Source organism: Artemia franciscana, chromosome 16 (genome assembly GCF_032884065.1).
Source record: "Artemia franciscana chromosome 16, ASM3288406v1, whole genome shotgun sequence".
In the NCBI taxonomy this organism is placed as follows: domain Eukaryota; kingdom Metazoa; phylum Arthropoda; class Branchiopoda; order Anostraca; family Artemiidae; genus Artemia; species Artemia franciscana.
This window is the reverse complement of record NC_088878.1, coordinates 16,621,156-16,640,703: the sequence shown is the minus strand read 5'-3', so window position 1 is coordinate 16,640,703 and position 19,548 is coordinate 16,621,156. Positions and strand designations below refer to the sequence as shown.

Genomic DNA, 19,548 nt, shown 5'->3' with positions numbered 1-19,548 from the left:
AAAAGGCAAAAACTACAAAAAAAACTAAAAACTAATAAAAAAAATAAAAAAGCTAAAAAACTAAAAAAACTAAAAAAACTAAAAAAAGGTAAAAAACTAAAAAAACTAAAAACTAAAAAAAACTAAAAAAAAAGAAAAAACTGAAAAATAAGCTAAAATAAAGGTAAAAACTAATAAAAAAATAAAAAAGCTAAAAAACTAAAAAAACTAAAAAAACTAAAAAAAGGTAAAAAACTAAAAAAACTAAAAACTAAAAAAAAAAGGAAAAAACTGAAAAATAAGCTAAAATAAAGGTAAAAACTAATAAAAAACTTAAAAAAAACTGAAAAAACTAAAAAAAGGCAAAAACTACAAAAAAAAACTAAAAACTAATAAAAAAAGTAAAAAAGCTAAAAAACTAAAAAAACTAAAAAAACTAAAAAAAGGTAAAAACTAAAAAAAATAAAAAATAAAAAAAAACTAAAAAAAAGGAAAAAACTGAAAAATAAGCTAAAATAAAGGTAAAAACCAATAAAAAACTAAAAAGAAAAAAAGGAAAAAAATAAAAAAAAATTTCATCTAAAAAACTAAAAAAAACTAAAAAAGGTAAAAACTAAAAGAACTAAAAAAGAAAAAAATAAATGACGAAACTCAAAGAGAAAGCGACCAGGACAAAAGGAATGTTCGATTAGCAATCAACAAAGCACCGGGACACAGGGAGTATAAATGACGACCAGGACATAAGTAAAAAAAAAAAACTATCTATATATATAAAAATAAGTTGTCTGTGGATCTGTGGATCGTGGATCAGGTGACGTCACCTGAAAAAACTGGATCAGGTGACGTCAAAACTGAAAAAACTAAAAAAAGGCAAAAACTACAAAAAAAACTAAAAACTAATAAAAAAAATAAAAAAGCTAAAAAACTAAAAAAACTAAAAAAAGGCAAAAACTACAAAAAAAAACTAAAAACTAATAAAAAAGCTAAAAAACTAAAAAAACTAAAAAAAAGGCAAAAACTACAAAAAAAACTAAAAACTAATAAAAAAAATGAAAAAGCTAAAAAACTAAAAAAACTAAAAAAACTAAAAAAAGGTAAAAAACTAAAAAAACTAAAAACTAAAAAAAACTAAAAAAAAGGAAAAAACTGAAAAATAAGCTAAAATAAAGGTAAAAACCAATAAAAAACTAAAAAAAAACTGAAAAAACTAAAAAAGGCAAAAACTACAAAAAAACTAAAAACTAATAAAAAAAGTAAAAAAGCTAAAAAACTAAAAAAACTAAAAAAACTAAAAAAACTAAAAAAAGGTAAAAAACTAAAAAAAAATAAAAAATAAAAAAAAACTAAAAAAAAGGAAAAAACTGAAAAATAAGCTAACATAAAGGTAAAAACCAATAAAAAACTAAAAAGAAAAAAAGGAAAAAACTAAAAAACTAAAAAGAAAAAAAAACTAAAAACTAATAAAAAAACTAAAAAATCTAAAAATCTAAATAAGCTAAAAAAGAAAAAAAAAGGAAAAAAATAAAGGAGAAAAACAAAACTAAAAAACGAATGTATATACAGACCGGGACACCGGGATACAAATGACGACCGGGACACAGGGAATATAAATGACGACCGGGACACAGGGACACAACTACAACGGGGACACCGGGGGAAACAGGGGGATGTAAATGACGACCGGGACACCGGGACAGGGAATGGTCGATTAGCAATCACCATCAACAAAGCTCAAGGGCAATCATTAGAATCATGAGGTATAGATCTGAATACAGATTGTTTTCCCATGGACCATTATATGTTGCATGTTCAAGAGTCGGTAAACCTGACAATCTATTTATATGCAAAGACAATGGGACAGCAAAGAATGTTGTATATTCGCAAGTTTTACGTAGTTAAAACCATATATATATATATATATATATATATATATATATATATATATATATATCTATCTATATTCACAGGTGGGACATAGGGACACAACTACAATGGCGCGTAACTATTATGGCGCGTAACGACTTACGCGCGCGGGGGGGCTTGGGGGGGGGGCGCGAAGCGCCCCCACCAACTAGGTGTTGGGGTGGCGCGAAGCGCCACCCCAACAGCTAGTATATATATATATATATATATATATATATATATATATATATATATATATATATATATATATATATATATATATATATATATATATATATATATATATATATATATATATATATATATATATATATATATATATATTCACAGGTGGGACACAGGGACACAACTACAATGGCGCGCAACTAATATGGCACGTAACGACTTAAGCGCGCGGTGTGGCTTGGGGGGGTGGCGGCTTTGCGAAGCGCCCCCACCAACTAGGTGTTGGGGTGGCGCGTAGCTAGTATATCTATATATATATATATATATATATATATATATATATATATATATATATATATATATATATATATATATATATACATATATATATATATATATATATATATATATATATATATATATATATATATATATATATTATATATATATATATATACATATATATATATATACATATACATATATATATATATATATATATATATATATATATATATATATATATATATATATATATATATATATACATATATATATATATATATATATATATATATATATATATATATATATATATATATATATATATATATATATATATATATATATATATATATATATATATATATATATATATATATATATATATATATATGTATATATACCTGCAAAGAGACAGAGGTGTACAACAGCAATTTAAATAGGTTTGATTCTTCTTTTCAAAAAAAAATCAACATAATAAGCATTTTTAACTAATTTGCTTTTCATTTTTAACAAGGAAATTGAAAAATAAATACTAATGGCCGTCTTGTTTCTTCAAAAAATTTTCCAAATTCATGAACTGCGATTCAGTGAATCCCTCGCTTACTTCCATACCAAGTGAAACAGACAGCTCACTTGGGCTCCCAGTCGCTCCCGAAATTGAGGCGTTCGAAAAGGATGAGCCAGTGCTTGCAGGAGACTGACCAACATCCATATCTGGTCGTCTACCAGCTATTGGTATGCAATAGCGATCCTTTTTATCTTGTTTGAGTTTTTCTATAAGTTGTTGAAGGTGAAATCTATCTCCCTCAAGCTGATAGTTTTGTGCTACTAGCTCTTCATAGCGGTGCTGCTTTTCCTAGAAAATTGAGAATATAACTATTTTCAAACATGCATCAAACACATATCATGCAAACATACATCAAGCGATCAAAAGGGGTTTGGTACTTCATTATAATCTAAGTTATTAAATCATGCTAATATTAGCTGTGTACTAATCTAAGTTTATTATTACGTTTTTTTAAGTAAAAAAAGATATTGAAGGCTATTTAAAAATTATACCCCATAGCATGATATTATGTGTCTTTGGTCAAACTAGGAAAAATATATGACGAAAGAATAAATATATGCACATGTACAAAATAAATACCTTCAAAATTGACATGACCAAGAATTTTGGTCATGGGTTTATTTTATTTAAAGTAAAATTCCATAGTACAGAAATATCGTTGTTGAACATTTCAAATACTTTTACTTGAATTACTTCTTAAGTGCACTTTTAAGTACTATTATGAACTACGCATTACTTAGGGTTTGAACAACGTATTAATTCTTCTGGGTTTGATTTGTTTCGATTGGCTTTTTTGGGAATAAAAACTTCTTCCTAGCTAAGATATCTATTTTGTGAAGCCTTACCGTAGTAGCATAACACCTGTAGGCATGAATATACAATGAGACAGAGGTAATAGGCTTGATATTGTCTGTTCAGGATTTTAACTTTTGTTGATACAAGTGCATCGCCAAATGTGGAAAACCATGTTGCAACCAAGACAGGCCAAGAAAGGTTCATGCTTCCACAAAGCCTCCATTCAACTGGAGGTCCCAAGCACTTCTTCCTGTCCGGTTCTAAATCGGCTCAAACGCTTCGTGTAGACTTAAGAATATGTGTTAGTGCCTGTCCTGAACTGGTTTTTGAAACCATTGCTTTTCCCGAGGCCATCATAATTTCAATGAAAAAAAAATATGAAAATTGTAACTAGGAATGTTACGACGCTTAAAAATAACTATCGTATTGATATCTTGACTGACGAATATAGATGCTTCAAACTGGACTTACTAGGAGTTTCAGAAACTTATATTCCAGGGGTGGGAAACATAAAATTAGGTGATGCAGAATTTATTTACACAGGCAGGTAGGATGGGGTGCATAGGCAGGGAGTAGGGCTCAAGATGAATAAAGAAACAGATAAGTCTTGTTTAGGTTGGGAAGGTATTAATAATAGAATGCTAGTCACTCATTTAATAACTAAAAAGTGTAATAGTAACTCAGAGGTTGTAGTAAATCAGATGAATTTTACTTACAGCTACAGCAACAAATGGTATTTTTATTAGGGGATTTTAATGCCCAGGTCGGTAGAATTAGGGATAGATGATAACCTAGCCTAAGTTAATTTTGTGTAGAATGAGAAAACAGTAATGGTTTCAGACTACTGCAATTTTGTTAGTATAACAATCTAGTTACAACCAAAAGAGTGTTTTGGTCATAAAATGGCCCATAAGCTAAAATGATATTTATATAATGGTAAGGCAGCTAACATTATTATTTATGTTATAGCAAACCGAAGACTGACAGGATCGATGCAAGATACTAGGGTATCTAGGAGTGCTGTAATTAATGTTAAAAGTAAAGCCCGACATCTATAACTGTCTATGGTTAATTTGAAACTGAAATTTAGGAAGGGTAACAACTTACTGGGGAGTTAAGATGTTGGCAGCCTTCAGGCTGAGAAATAGAGAGAAAATTTCCAGGAACAGTTGAATACTAAACTAGGGAGTTTAAAATTTGACAATGCCGAGATGAATGGAATAATTTTAGGAAAATAGTTTGTGAAGCCGCTGATGGTGTCTCAAGGAAGAAAGTTAGAAACACAGCTAGGAATACTAGTGTAAATGCTTTATGTTTGATAGAGAGGATGAGGCGCCTGTACAAGAACTATCTGAGTCATAGATCATGTGGAAATAAAAGGAATGTAAAGATAGTGGAGAAAACATTTAAAACATGAATTAAGAAGGTATGTAGTGGAGATCATGGACAGAACTGCCGAAGATCGGGAAGATGCAGCCCGACGGCATAACACAAAAATATTTTACTTGCATGTTAATAAATTGGGAGGGAATAGTCAATATGAACCTGTTCCTATGAAAGAGATGGGCAGAATATTTTGAGAATGTGGTAAACCGTGATGGAATTACAGAAAAAGATATAGAAAAGAATGAAAAAGTTTGTGACATTTGGGATGTGAAGGGCGATTTATTTCGGTAGGAAGAATTTATGACAGTATTAAAAGGATTAAAAAATCATAAGGCCAGAGGTGCTCATAGAGTGGTAAATAAGTTTCTTGAATATAGTGGTTGCGAGGTTTGAGAAGTTCCTTAACATACGGAATATTTCAGAGGCAACACTATAGCGTTGCCTATAGTAAAGGCCATACGGCTCCAATGTTTTATCATTATTTGTTGTTCTTTTGTTGTTGTTTTTTCAAAAAGACACTTCATATGGAAGGGGTCATCGTACAAACTTTCGAGGAGGCTCATTCGTTTGGAAATCAGAAGTTCTAGTCCTTTAAGAGCCAAAAGTGATCGAAGGGCATACATGGTTCTTATAGAAAGGATGCTCATATAAAATATAGAGGGCTCATTTGATTGGAAACTGAAAGTTCTAGTTCACCTTTTAAGAGTCAAAGGAGATCAGAGGGCAACTAGCCCCTCCCCCACGCCCTTTTTCCCCTAACCCAGATACAAATTTTAAGATAGCCATCTTGTTAACTTCGAATAAAAGAAATTCCGGGGTCAACAAAACCCCGCAGGGTTCAGGGACAGACGTTGTAAGTTATGTCCTGGGGGCATATCTGGTTCTTATAGAAGGGATGCTCATATAAACTTCAGAGGAACCTCATTTAATTGGAAATTGAAAGTTCTAGTTCACTTTTTTAAGATTTAAAGCGATCAGAGGGCAACTAGCCCTCCCCCACGACCTTAATTCCCAAATACATCCGATAAAACTTTGAGATAGCCATCTTGTTAAAAATAGTTAAATGACCATGGATTCAGAAATCAGATAATGAAAACTCGGAAGTCGACACAAACCCCCACAACCCGGGGGTAAGTGTTTTAGGTTATAACCCGAGGGCATATAAGGTTTTTATGAAAGGGGAGGTCATATAAACTTCAGAGGTAGCTCATATGATCGGAAATCGAAAGTTTTAGTTACCTTTTTATGAGTCAAAATGGATCGGAGGGTATCTACTCCTCCCTCCCACACACATGCCCTCTTTTCCTCAAATGCATCCGATCACAATTTTGAGATTGCCAGTTTGTTTGAAATGGTCCAACGATCAGATAACACAAAATTTAGGGTCAATATACCCCCCCCTAGATTCCGGGAAAAGGGTTGTAACGTATGTTCTGGGGGCATATAAAGTTTTTACGGAAGAAGAAGTCGTATAAACCACGGAGGGGACTCAAATGGTTAGAAATTGAAAGTTTTAATTCCTTTTTTAAGAGTGGTCAGGTTGTAACTAGGCCCCCCATCCGTGAACCATCTTTTCCCGGAATGCGACCGATTGATTTTTTTATATAGCCATTTTGTTCAAAATAGATCAAAAACCATATAACAAAGACTCCAGGGATAACACAGCTTACCAAAATCTGGGGCAAGTGTTGTAAATTATGTCCCAGGGGAATATTAGATTTTTTATGGAAGGGACGTTGGACTTCGGAGAGGGCTCATTCTTTTGTAAATCGGGATTTCTAGGACCCTTTTTAAAAGTCAAAAGTGATCAACCTGCCCCCCCCCCAGACTCCTTTTTCCCTAAATGTATCTTATAAAAATTTTGAGATAGCCATTTTGTTCAAAATAGTTTGAAGATCAAGTGACAAAAACTAAAGGGTCAACAGAGCCACTCAGAGGCCAGAGGAAGTGATGTAAGTTATGCACCGGGGGCAGATAAGGTTTTTTTTGTAAGGGATGGTCGCATAAACCTCAGAAGTGGCTCTTGGAAACTCAAATTTCTATTAACCTATTTAAAAGCCATCAAGAGTTATCGGCGGGCATACACCCCCACCCTCTTGCCCCCCCCCCAAAAAAACATAATTTTGATATAGCCATTTAGTTTGAAATATTCCAATGATCAGATGACAAACATTCGGGGTCCACATACCCCCCTCCCCGAAACCCAGGGGAGGGGTTGTAAAGTATGCCCCGGGGATATAAAGTTTTTACGGAAAAGGTGGTCGTATAAACTTTGGAAGGGACTCAAATGATCAGAAATTGAAAGTTTTAGTTCCCTTTTTAAGAGTCAAAAGTGATGCGATGGCAACTAACCTCCCCCCCACCAGCCCCAAGACCACAAGAGGGGAATCATTCAGTTGGAAATAATAATTTCTAGTGGCCTTTTTAAGAGTCAAACGTGATTGGACACGTCCTTTCCACACCCTCTTTTCCTAAAACGCATCAAATCAAAATTTTTAGATAGTCATAATGTCCAAAATAGTCAAGAGGTTAAGTAATTAAGATAATTATTCCTCAGGAAATGACAATATCTCCCACTACACCCTGGACAAGGGTTGTAAGTGAAGCAAGCTGTCCATTTTCATATATAAGATTTTTCTCGAAGGGGTAATCGTATAGACTTCGGGGAAGCCTCGTTTGATTTAAGTTGAAAGTTATAGCTCTATTTTTAGAAGTCAAAAGTAATAAGACGGTAGGCACCCCCCCCCCCCCTTCCACGCCTTTTTTCTAAATGCTTTAATCAAAATTTTGAGTTAGACAATTTAGTTCATATTGAAATCTGATATTAAAATATTAAAAGATATTAAATCGTCCAAACGTCAAATAGCTATGGTTACAGGTTTGAAACCCCCCCCCCAGCCTTGGAGTAAAGGGCTATAAGTTATACTAGCAGCCCATCGTTAACATATAAAGCTTCTATGGAAGGCGTGGTCGTATAAACTTTGGAAGAAGTTAATTCGATCGGAAATCAAAATTTATTGTGCCCTTTTTAAGAATCGAAAATGATCAAAAAGTAACAAGCCTCCCCCCTTGTACCTTTCCCCCAAATCGTATCTAATAAAAAATTTTGAAATAGCCATTTTGTTCAAAATAGTCCTAAATTCAAATCGCTGTAACCTAAGGGTGGAGAAATCCTCCATAACCCCTAGGGAAAGGATTGTAACTTATGTAAGTTGCCCATTATTCGAATATAAGTTAATTGTAGAGAGAGTGGCCGTATCAACCTTGGAGGGGGCTCATTGGATCGGAAATCGAAACTTATAGTTCTTTTTTAAAGATTCAAAAGTGATCAATGGGCAATTAGCCCACACCCCACTTTCCCGAAGGGCAGCTGGAAAAAAATTTGAGATATCCAATTTGTTAAAAATAGTGAATCTAAAGTGATCAATGGACAATTAGCCCACACCCCAGTTTCCCAAAGGGCATCCGGACAAAATTTTGAGATATCCAATTTGTCCAAAATAGTTCAAAGCTCAAATAAATATATTTCCAGGTTTGGTGGACCCCCCCCCCATCCCCGGGGTAATGGCTCTGAGTTACGAAACTTGGCTTATTTTTACTTTGATACTTCGTTACTTTGATACTGGTTTGATTCTTTGATGAAAGTTTGATGTTAAAAAAAATTGATTTTAAAATAAGGCGTTTTCTAAAAGCTTGAAACTTTTCACTATGAAAAATGAACAAAAATTAATTAAATACAAAACTTTCTGAAAAAGAAGTTTTTCAAAGAAAAGTAAAGGCCATATTAAACTTAAAATAAGCAAATAGAAATACCTGTTAAAATTCAAACTAGAAACGACAAGAAATTACTATTAAAGAATAATTGAAACCCAAAACGAACAGAAATTAAATAAACAATCATAGCAAAAAAAAAAAACGTACAGCAAGTACTAATATAAATGAATAAGTTACAAGAAATTACTATTAAAGAATAAATGAAACCCAAAACGAGCTGAAATTAAATTAGCAATCCTAGCAAACAAACATACAATAAGTATAAATATAAATAAATAAATAAATAAATCTTAAAACGAATGAAACTTATACAAGCTTGAAACAAACAAAACTCACAACAAACAAGAGTGTGGGTTTTGCCTCCTTCTCTCACTGTAAAAGTCAAAAACCTACTGCGTCATTGGTGCTTTACTGAAAACGAATAATATTACAAATATTTTCTTTTGTACTTATTGCAAAATTAAAATTAAACATAAAAACAAGAGCCAAGAGCTCATATGGCACTTGTGACGAGGTCAGAAGAGCCAAGAGCCAGGAGCTTTTTCCCACTAAGTTTCATTACGATCTCTCCACTGTGTTTTCCAAGATTTCCGGTTTCTCCCTCCAACTCCGCCCAATGTCACCGGACCCGATTGGGATTTAAAATAAGAGCTCTGAGTCACGAGGACAAAAATTTAATTAAATATCAAATTTCATTAATATTCGATAACCCGTAAGTTAAAAATACCTCATTTTTCTAATTTTTCCGAATTAACCGTCCTTCCACTCCCCCCAGATAGTAAAATCGGAGAAGCAACTATTTCTAATTTAATCTGGTTGGGTCCCAGATATGCCTGCCGACTTTAAGCGATCCCTATATTGATCACGTATCTAGTTTCGGATCTTCTTCATGTAAAAATTGGGTTGGTCAAAGATTCGAACCTGATACCCCCCGTAGCCTGAGCAAGAATCGTACTTCAAGACCACAAGCCATACTTTAAAGGAACAACCATTTGTTTTATCGACAAATAAAATTCTTCTCAAGTACCTTGTTCGCTCCCCCCCCCCAGATGGTCAAATCGAGGAAGAGACTATTTTTAATTTAATCTAGTCTGGTCCCTAATAAGCCTGCCAATTTTCATCGTCCTAACTTATCTGGAAGTACCCAAGCTAGTAAATCCCCCAATCCCCCAAAGAGAGCGAATCCGGTCCGGTTATGTCGATAAGGTATCTAAGACATGTGCTTATTCTTCCCACCAAGTTGCATCCCGATCTCTTCACTCTGAACATTTTCCAAGATTTCCGGTTTCCACCTACCGGATCCGGTCGGAATTTAATATAAGGCTCTGAGACACGAGGTCCTTATAAATATCAAGTTTCATTAAGATCTGATCACCCCTTCAGCAGTTAAAAATACATAATTTTTTTCTAATTTTTCTGAATTAACCCTCTCGCCTCCAAATCCCCCCCCCCAAAAGCCAGTCCGGTCTGATTATGCCAATCACGCATCTAGAATTTGTGCTTATTCTTTCCACCAAGTATCACGACGATATCTCCACTCTGAGCGTTTTCTAAGATTTCCAGTCCCCCCCCAACTCCCCCCAGTGTCACTGGATCCAGTCAGGATTTAAAATAAGAGCTCTGAGACACAAGTCACTTCTAAATGTTAAATTTCATTCAGATCCAATCATCGGTTCGTAAGTTAGAAATACCTCATTTTTCTAGTTTTTACGAATTACCGAATTAGGTGTCCCCTCCCAACTCTCCCAAAGAGAACGGGTCCGGTCCGGTTATGTCAATAATATATCTAACATGTGCTTATTTTTCCCATCAAGTTTCATCTCAATCTCTCCACTCTAAGCGTTTTCCAAGATTTCCGCCCCTCCCCCAACTCCTCACATGACACTAGATCCGGTCAAGATTTGAAATAAGAGGTCTGAGATACCAGGCCCTTCTAAATATAAAATTTCATTAAAATCCGATCACTTGTTCGTAAGTTAAAAATACCTCAGTTTTTTCTAGTTCTTCCAAATTAACCTCCCCCCCAAACTCTCCCAGGGAGAACAGATCCGTTCCGGTTACGTCAATCACGTATCTAAGACTTGTGCTTATTTTGGCCACCAAGTTTCACCCCGATCCCTCCACTCCAAGTGTTTTCAAAGATTTCAGGTTTCCTCCACCAACTCCCCCCAATGTCACCGGATCCAGTCAGGATTTAAAACAGAGCTCTGAGACACAATATCCTTTCTAAATATCAAATTTCATTAAGATCCGATTACCCGTTTGTAAGTTAAAAATGCCTCATTTTTTCTAATTTTTCCGAATTAACCGTCCCCCCACTCCCCCCAGATGGTCGATTCGGGGAAACGACTATTTCTAATTTAACCTGGTTTGATCCCTGATACGCCTGCCGAATTTCATCGTCCTAGCTTATCTTGATCGCTATTTCACTTGGTAAATAATTAGAGTATAATTAAATTTTTAAGTGATGGGTTTTCAGCAATTAATATCATTATATTTCCGATTTTCAGTTTGAATTCATTGAATTCTTCCCAAGACTGTTCAAGACGAGTATAGTTTCACTACAAACAAGAGTTTGGATACTGTCCTCTTCCTTAGCTGTAATAGTTTAAAGCTTACTGCGTCATTGGCGCTTCACTGAAAACGAATTATATTAGAAATATTTTCTTTTCCAGTTATTACAGCATTGAAAATGAGAATAAAAGTTACAGCGAAATCAAATCTTGAGCTGATTATCTTTCAACAATTGACATTATTATATATCAAATATTCAGTTTGATTTTATTTTTGCTTTCTAAGACTATTCAAGACACATATGTTTTCTGTAAAGGGCCAATGATACAGTAGGTTTTATACTTTTACAGTTAGAGAAGGAGGACAAACCCAAACTCTTGTTTGTAGGGATTTTTCTTCGTTTCAAGCTTGATTTGCATATTCAATATAAGTTTCACTCATTTTAAGATTTATTTATTCATTTATATTAGTACCTATTAGGTTCCGTATCAGGTTCCGGTTAGTATCAGGTTCCGTATTAAATCAGGAATTAGGAAGAGTTGCGTTCTATCCTCGTCTATATGGTTCAATTTGATGGACTTTGTCCTATGGAGCACAGAAAAAGCAATGGAAGAACACAGAATCAAATGGGGAAGTAAAACTCCTAGACTCAGAACACGCTGATGATTTAAGCATCTTAGATGAAAGTATTAGCAAAATGAACTTATAAATGAACTTTTAGAGGTTTTGCAAGTTAATGTCGCAAGAACAAGTTTGAAAACTATTATCAAGAAGAAAAGGAATATGTGAACAGGAAGAGGCCATGTTGGGTACAGAGATCAACTGGATAGTTTCATTTACGTAGGTAGTATTATTAGTAAAGACGGTGGGTGCAGTGAAGATATTAAAAGTAGAATAGCAAACGCATAAGGTGTTTATTTACAGTTGAAAAAAATTTAGAAGAATAAGAAGACAAGATAACAATATTGGAAGCTACAGTGATGACAGTGCTCAAGTATGGTTCCAAAGCGTGGGCGCTCAGAAAAACGGAGGAGGACTTGCTAGATATTTTTCAGAGTAATCGACTGCGGACTGTTTTGGGTACTCGACTGACTGATCGAAGCTCAAACGGTAGGCTGTACGAAAAATGTATTTCAATGACGCTTTCAAGGGCTATAGTACGAGAAAGGATGAGACTACTAGGGCACGTTCTGCGGAAAAGGCTGAAAGATTGTCCTTGTTGGCAAACGTCTAGAGCCAAACAAAAAGCAGGTCGTCCCCAAATTGGTTGGGAGGATGTTCTAAGGAAAGATTTAAGGGAAACGGGAACTTCTTGGGATGGTGTAAAGAGGGAGGCTTTGAATAGATTGAAGTAGAGAAGGAGAGTGTACAGCTATGTTGGCCTCAGGCGGCTTGGTGCTACAGTGAGTTAGTAGTGGTAATAGTAGTAGTATTTCTTAGTGCGAAGCAATAGCGAAGAACTTGAGCATGAAAAATGCAAAGAAATTTCCGAGCGCATTTTCAAGTGCACTTTGTCCAAATGGTGTTTTATTTTTATTTTGTAACAGGAAATTTGACTAGAGAACAAGAACTCCATAACTCTTAACCCCACCAATTAAAACTGCTAATATTGCTGACAATACACCGTTGTTCAGGAGAGCTTCAGAAAAAAAGGTACTAAGCTTGATTTTAACGTGTTGAAATGGGGATTTTAGTTGAAGATCTCAGTTTCTTTGGATTCAACCTTAAATTTTTTATAATTGGCAAATAATTTACTTTTTGTCCAGATATTCGCAATTTTCTAGACAATAAAAACAAGGAGAGCAATGTCAATTAGCAGAATATAGGGTAACTAAAAGAAAAATGCGCGAAAATATACCTACTGTGTCCTCCCTTTCACTTTTCAATTTAAAGCAGAGTTCAGAAAAAAAAATCATAAAATAAATACACTAAGTGTTTTATTGATGCTTCTATAACTTGCTTTATGATATTGCTGTGTACCACTAGATGTTCCATGTTACAAATTTGAATGACTTACGTATCCTTTGATTCAGTTTCAGAGGGATTTTTAATTACCTGTACATTCAGTTTAATTCTCTTTGCAAAGCTAAGCGAAGTAAAAAAACGAAGCAAAAAGCAATCAAAACGTTTAAAACAAAATAATAGAAAATTAAAAAGAGAATTCTGTTTATTCCCAAAGTAATAAATAACAGACATAGCACCTGCTTACACTTTATCTTCCCCTCGTCCTGCGTTTTTTTTTCTAGAGCTAGCTTTTGATTATTCATAATATTGATTTACTCAAATGTAAAATACGACAGCAAAATCTCTGAAAAAGCTTTGAAAAAAGAGTTGATAAACACTATAATTCTAATCATAATGACAAATTACTATACAGAGCTTAAAATATCGTTTAAATGTACCTTAAGCTGTTGGGCATGGAGATAGTTAGCTTCCCTTAAATGTTCTTTAATCTCTTGAATAACCAGAAGCTTTTCATTAATGTCACTTTCCAAATCTCCTATTCTAGCCATTGCAGCATCTTTTTCTCGCATTGCTTCTTCACAGGCGAAACGAATTTCTAAAATGATTTAAATCTTTAAAAACTTAATTAATCAAATTCAGCTTTTTAGTAGTCTCGTATACCAAATTGCTAGATTTATTGTTATTACCGTTTATAATAAATAATTCAAAGGAAAAACTAATATCTAATGCTTCACTTGGACTGAAGATAATAATAGGAAATTTGTTAAAAAAAAAAAAAAAAAAAAAAAAAAAAAAAAAAAAAAAAAAAAAAAAAAAAAAAAAAAAAAACACTAGTCGTCAGAATCTGCGAAAGTCTTGAGAGCCTGTGTGGCTAGAATTCACAAAAAAAAGTCAGTGATAATATCATTTTTCAAGTGTGTCTCAACTTACCCGCTAGTCATTTTAGGAACCAAAAAACTGCTTGAAATTCAAATGGCATCTGTAATAGAATACCAGTACAAAAGAAAAAAATAAAACAACAACCACGTGATTGAATCATAAAGCGTGACCGAAAATATTAGAGGATTCTAGGTAACGAAAACATTAAATCTAGCAAGTATGAAGAGGAGAAAATTAAACAAACAATTCTAGGAAAATAGCATATCATTTGACAAAAAATGCATACTCCAGAAAAAAAAAACGCTAAGAGCTAATATGCCACTTGTGACGAGGTCGGAAGAGCCAAAAGCAAAGAGCTGATATGGTATGAGCTATAACAAAATTCTAAGAATCAATAGATTGCTTTAAAAGGAAAATCAAAGGCTTAATGCCGGTCGGGATTTAAAATAAGAGCTCTGAGTTTTTCCTCTCCCTTCTGCTCCCCAGATGGTCGAATCGGGAACACGACTTTATTAAGTCACTTCGTGCAGCTCCCTGACACGCCTACCAATTTTCATCGTCCTAGCACGTCCAGAAGCACCAAACTAGCCAAAGCACTGAACCCCACCACCTAACTCCACCAAAAAGAGCAGATCCAGTCCGGTTACGTCAATCACGTATCTACGACATTTATAAGGGTTTTCCGAGATTTCCGGTTTCCCCCTCCAACTCCACCAAATGTCAAAAGATCTGGCCGGGATTTGAAATAAGAGCTCTGAGACATGAGTTACTTCTAAATATAAAATTTGAATAAGATCCGGTCACCCATTCTTAAATTAAAAATACGTCAATTTTTTTGGTTTTTCCAAATTAACAACCCCCAGCTTCATCAAAGCAAACGGATTCGTACCAATTATGTCAATCTCGTATCTATAGCTTGTGCTTATTCTTCACAAAAAGTTTCATCCCGATCTCTCCACTCTAAGGGTTTTCCAAGATTTCCGGTTTCCAAGATTTCTGTTTCCCACTCCAGCCTTCTATGTCCCCGAATCCGATTCGAATTGAAAATGGAGAATCTGAGACATAAGATTCTTCTATATATCAAGTTTCATTAAGATTCGATCACCCATTCGTAAGATACCTTGATTTTCACTTTTTCCAAGAAATTCCGGCTTCCCCCTCCAACTCCCTTCAATGTCACCGGATCTGGTCGAGATTTTCAATGAGAGTTCTAAAGCACAAGATCTTTCTAGATACCAAATTTCATTGAGATCTGATCACCCGTTCGTAAGTTACAAATACGTCATTTTTTTTTTTTTTCCAAATTACCCCCCCCCCCCAACTCCACTAAAGAGAGTGGATCCGATCCGGTTATGTCAGTCCCCTATCTTGGACTTGTGCTTATTCTTTCCACCAAGTTTCATCCTGATCCCTCCGCTTAAAGCATTTTCCAAGATTTCCGGTCCCCCCCACCCTAATGACACTGGATCCGGTCAGGATTTAAAATAAGAGATCTAACTTTTGAGGTCCTTCTAAATACGAAATTTCATTAAGATACGATAGCTCTTTCGTGAGTCAAAAATACCTCATTTTCTCTAATTTTTTTTAGTTACCCCCCCCCCAACTCCCCCAAACTTGTGCTTATTTTTCCCACCAAGTTTCATCCCGACCCCCCAAGCGTTTTCCAAGATTTTAGGTTCCACCCCCCAACTTCCCTTTCACCGGATCCGGTCGGGATTTAAAATAAGAGCTCTGAGACACGACATCCTTCTAAACATCAAATTTCATTAAGATCCGATAACTCCTTCGTAAGTTAAAAATACCTCTTTTTTATTTTTTTAGAATTAACTCTCCTCCCCTAACTCTCCCAAAGAGAGCGGATCCTTTCCGGTTATTTCAGTCACGTATCTAGGACTCGTGATTATTTTTACCACCAAGTTTCATTCCGATCCCTCCACTCTAAACATTTTCCAAGAATTTAGGCTCCCCCCAAATCCCCCAATGTCACCAAATCCGGTCGGGTTTAAAATAAAAGCTATGAGATACTATATCCTTCCAAAATCAAATTTCATTAAGATCTGATCACTCCTTCGTAAGTTAAATATACCTCATTTTTTCAAATTTTTCAGAATTACCCCCCCCCCTACTCCCCCAAACAGAGCGGATCCGTTACGGTTATGTCAATCACGTATCTAGGACTTGTGCTTATTTTTCCCACCGAGTTTCATCCCGTTTTAGGTTCCCCCCTATATTCCCCCCAATGTCAGAAGATCCAGTCGGAATTTTAATAAGAGCTTTGAGTAACAATATTCTTCCAAACTTTAAATTTCATTAAGATCCGATCACTCCTTCGTAAGTTAAAAATACGTCATTTTTCTAATTTTCATAATTAACCCACCCCCCAACCCCTTAACCAGAGCAGATCCATTCCGGTATGTCAACCACGTATCTAGGACTTCTGTTTATTTTTCCCACCAAGTTTCATCCTGTAAGCTCCATTTTAAGCGTTTTCCAAAATTTTAGGTAGACCTCCCCCCAAATCCCCCCAATGTCAACGGCTCTGGTCGGGATTTAAAATAAGAGCTCTTTGACACGATATCCTTCCAAACATCAAATTTCATTAAGATACCATCACCTGTTCGTAAGTTAAAAATACTTGATTTTTTCTATTTTTTTCCGAGTTAACTAAACCCCCACTGCCCCCCAGATGGTCAAATCACGAAAACAACTATTTCTAATTTAATCTGGTCCGGTCCCTGATACGCCTGCCAAATTTCATCTTCCTAGTTTACCTGGAAGTGCCTAAAGTAGCAAAATCGGGACAGACAAACAGCCAGACAGACCGACAGAATTTGCGATAACTATATATCACTTGGTTATTAACAAGTGCCAAAAAAAGCATTAGAAATAAGAATAAAAGTATGGTTGGAAATAACGAATTATTCATAAATGTTTGAGGGAATGACCTATCATGCACATATTAGAATCAGATGGCCCTTTCTTGAATTTCTTGAATTATGTTTACAATTGCTTACTCTATGATAGGATTTACTTTTCACTAAACTATCCTCTTGATCGCAAAAGGCACATCAAAAATACTGATTTTTCGTACAGAAAAAGATAATAATTATTGGTACTACGATACATAAGAATATAGCCACTTTGAATGTAACTGAATTTTGGGAAATTTCAAATAAATATGAAGTAAATCTTCTTTGAAATAATAAAAGAATACGGCCTTCCTCCTCCTCAACTAACCCCATGAAATGGAAAACATAAGACAAGCGATTACCTAGACCAGAGTGGTAAGCTGCGGCCCTTGGCCCAAATGCAGCACAGTAGAACATATAAGACCGCAAGCAAACCTCTGTTGCACGTTGGGATCTTACGTGAATCTTATTTTTTGCGATTGGTAGACATTTATTAGCATATTTTTGATAGTTCTTCCAAACCTTTTCTTCGTAGCCGCATTTCGCTATATATATATATATATATATATATATATATATATATATATATATATATATATATATATATATATATATATATATATATATATATATATATATACTAGCTGTTGGGGTGGCGCTTCGCGCCACCCCAACACCTAGTTGGTGGGGGCACTTCGCGCCCCCCTCAAGCCCCCCCGCGCGCGTAAGTCGTTACGCGCCATTGTAGTTGTGACCCTATGTCCCACCTGTGATATATATATATATATATATATATATATATATATATATATATATATATATATATATATATATATATATATATATATATATATATATATATATATATATATATATATATATATATATATATATATATATATATATATATATATATATATATATATATATATATATATATATATATATATATATATATATATATATATATATATATATATATATATATATATATATGTTTTTAACTATGTAAAACTTGCGAATATACAACATTCTTTGCTGTCCCATTGTCTGTGCATATAAATAGATTGTCAGGTTTACCGACTCTTGAACATGCAACATATAATGATCCATGGTAAAACAATCCGTATTCAGATCTATACCTCATGATTCTAATGATTGCCTTTGAGCTTTGTTGATGGTGATTGCTAATCGACCATTCCCTGTGTCGCCGACGTCATTTATATATCCCCCTGTGCCCCCCGGCGTCCCCGTTGTAGTTGTGCTCAAAGAGTCTATGCCAAAAAACTTGCTGCTGATAGAGAAAGTAAGAAAAGAAAGCGTGCCGAGGAATCACAAGAACAGCAAGAAAACAGGCTTGCGGCTGATAGAGAAAGTAAGAAAAGAAAGCATGCCGAGGAATCACAACAACAGCGTGAAATTAGGCTTGCGTCTCAAAGAGAAATCACCAAAAGAAAGCGTGCCGAGGAATCACAAGAGCTACCTGGGTCAGTGCGATGCTGGATGTACTCAGTGGAATGGCAAAAACGAGGATTGCCACACGCACATATACTAATCTGGCTACATTATAAAATTACTTCTAACGAAATTGATGATGTGATTTCCGCTGAAATACCTGATGAAAATGTCGATAAGGGGTTATATGATATTGTTGTAAAAAATATGATACATGGACCTTGCAGTGCACTGAACGAAAATTCACAATGCATGGCCAAGGGAAGGTGCACAAAGCAATATCCTCGAATTTAGTACCCAACACAATTACTGGCAATGATGGTTACCCACAATATAGAAGAAGATCTACTGAAGATGGCGATAAAACAGCAATAATAAAGAAGCGTAACGGTACCACCATCGAAGTAGATAACCAGTGGGTTGTTCCATATTCCCCATTATTATCAAAAACATTTAATGCACACATAAACGTTGAATACTGTAACTCCATAAAGGCAATCAAATAAATATGTAAATACGTCAACAAAGGCAGTGACATGGCAGTTTTTGGCTTGCAGTCCGAAATCAAAGATATCGACGAAATCGTACAATATCAGGCTGGAAGATGTATAAGCAGTAATGAAGCTGTTTGGCGAATTCTTTCATTTCCGATACATGAACGTAGTTCAGCTGTTGTTTACTTAGCAGTACATTTACAGAATGGTCAACGTGTTTATTTTTCGGAATCCAACGTGCAACAAAGAGCCCTGAATCCACCGGATACAAAGTTAACTGCTTTCTTTTCGCTATGCAAAAATGATTCTTTTGCAAAAAAACTGCTGTATACTGAAGTGCCTTCGTATTACACGTGGAATACTAAAAATAAAGTATTTGAACGTCGAAAACAGGGTAAGTCAGTCCAGGGCCAACCTACCATCTCCAAAGATACCACGACAGGAAGACTCTACACCG

At 34.8% G+C, this 19,548-nt stretch overlaps 1 protein-coding gene across 4 annotated transcripts in view; it reads right to left on the bottom strand.

Annotated features, from left to right (window-relative positions):
• Positions 1-2,772: 2,772 nt before the first annotated feature.
• Positions 2,773-19,548, bottom strand: part of LOC136037141 (uncharacterized) — a 152,674-nt gene continuing 135,898 nt past the window's right edge. For all 4 annotated transcript variants that reach the window (XM_065719640.1, XM_065719643.1, XM_065719641.1 and 1 more), the window contains exons 17-18: positions 13,792-13,949; positions 2,773-3,208 (exon numbers count right to left, since the gene is read on the bottom strand). In XM_065719640.1, coding sequence (XP_065575712.1) covers positions 2,885-3,208; positions 13,792-13,949 — 482 coding nt within the window. In that variant the 3' untranslated portion in view covers positions 2,773-2,884. The remainder of the gene's footprint in view (positions 3,209-13,791; positions 13,950-19,548) is intronic.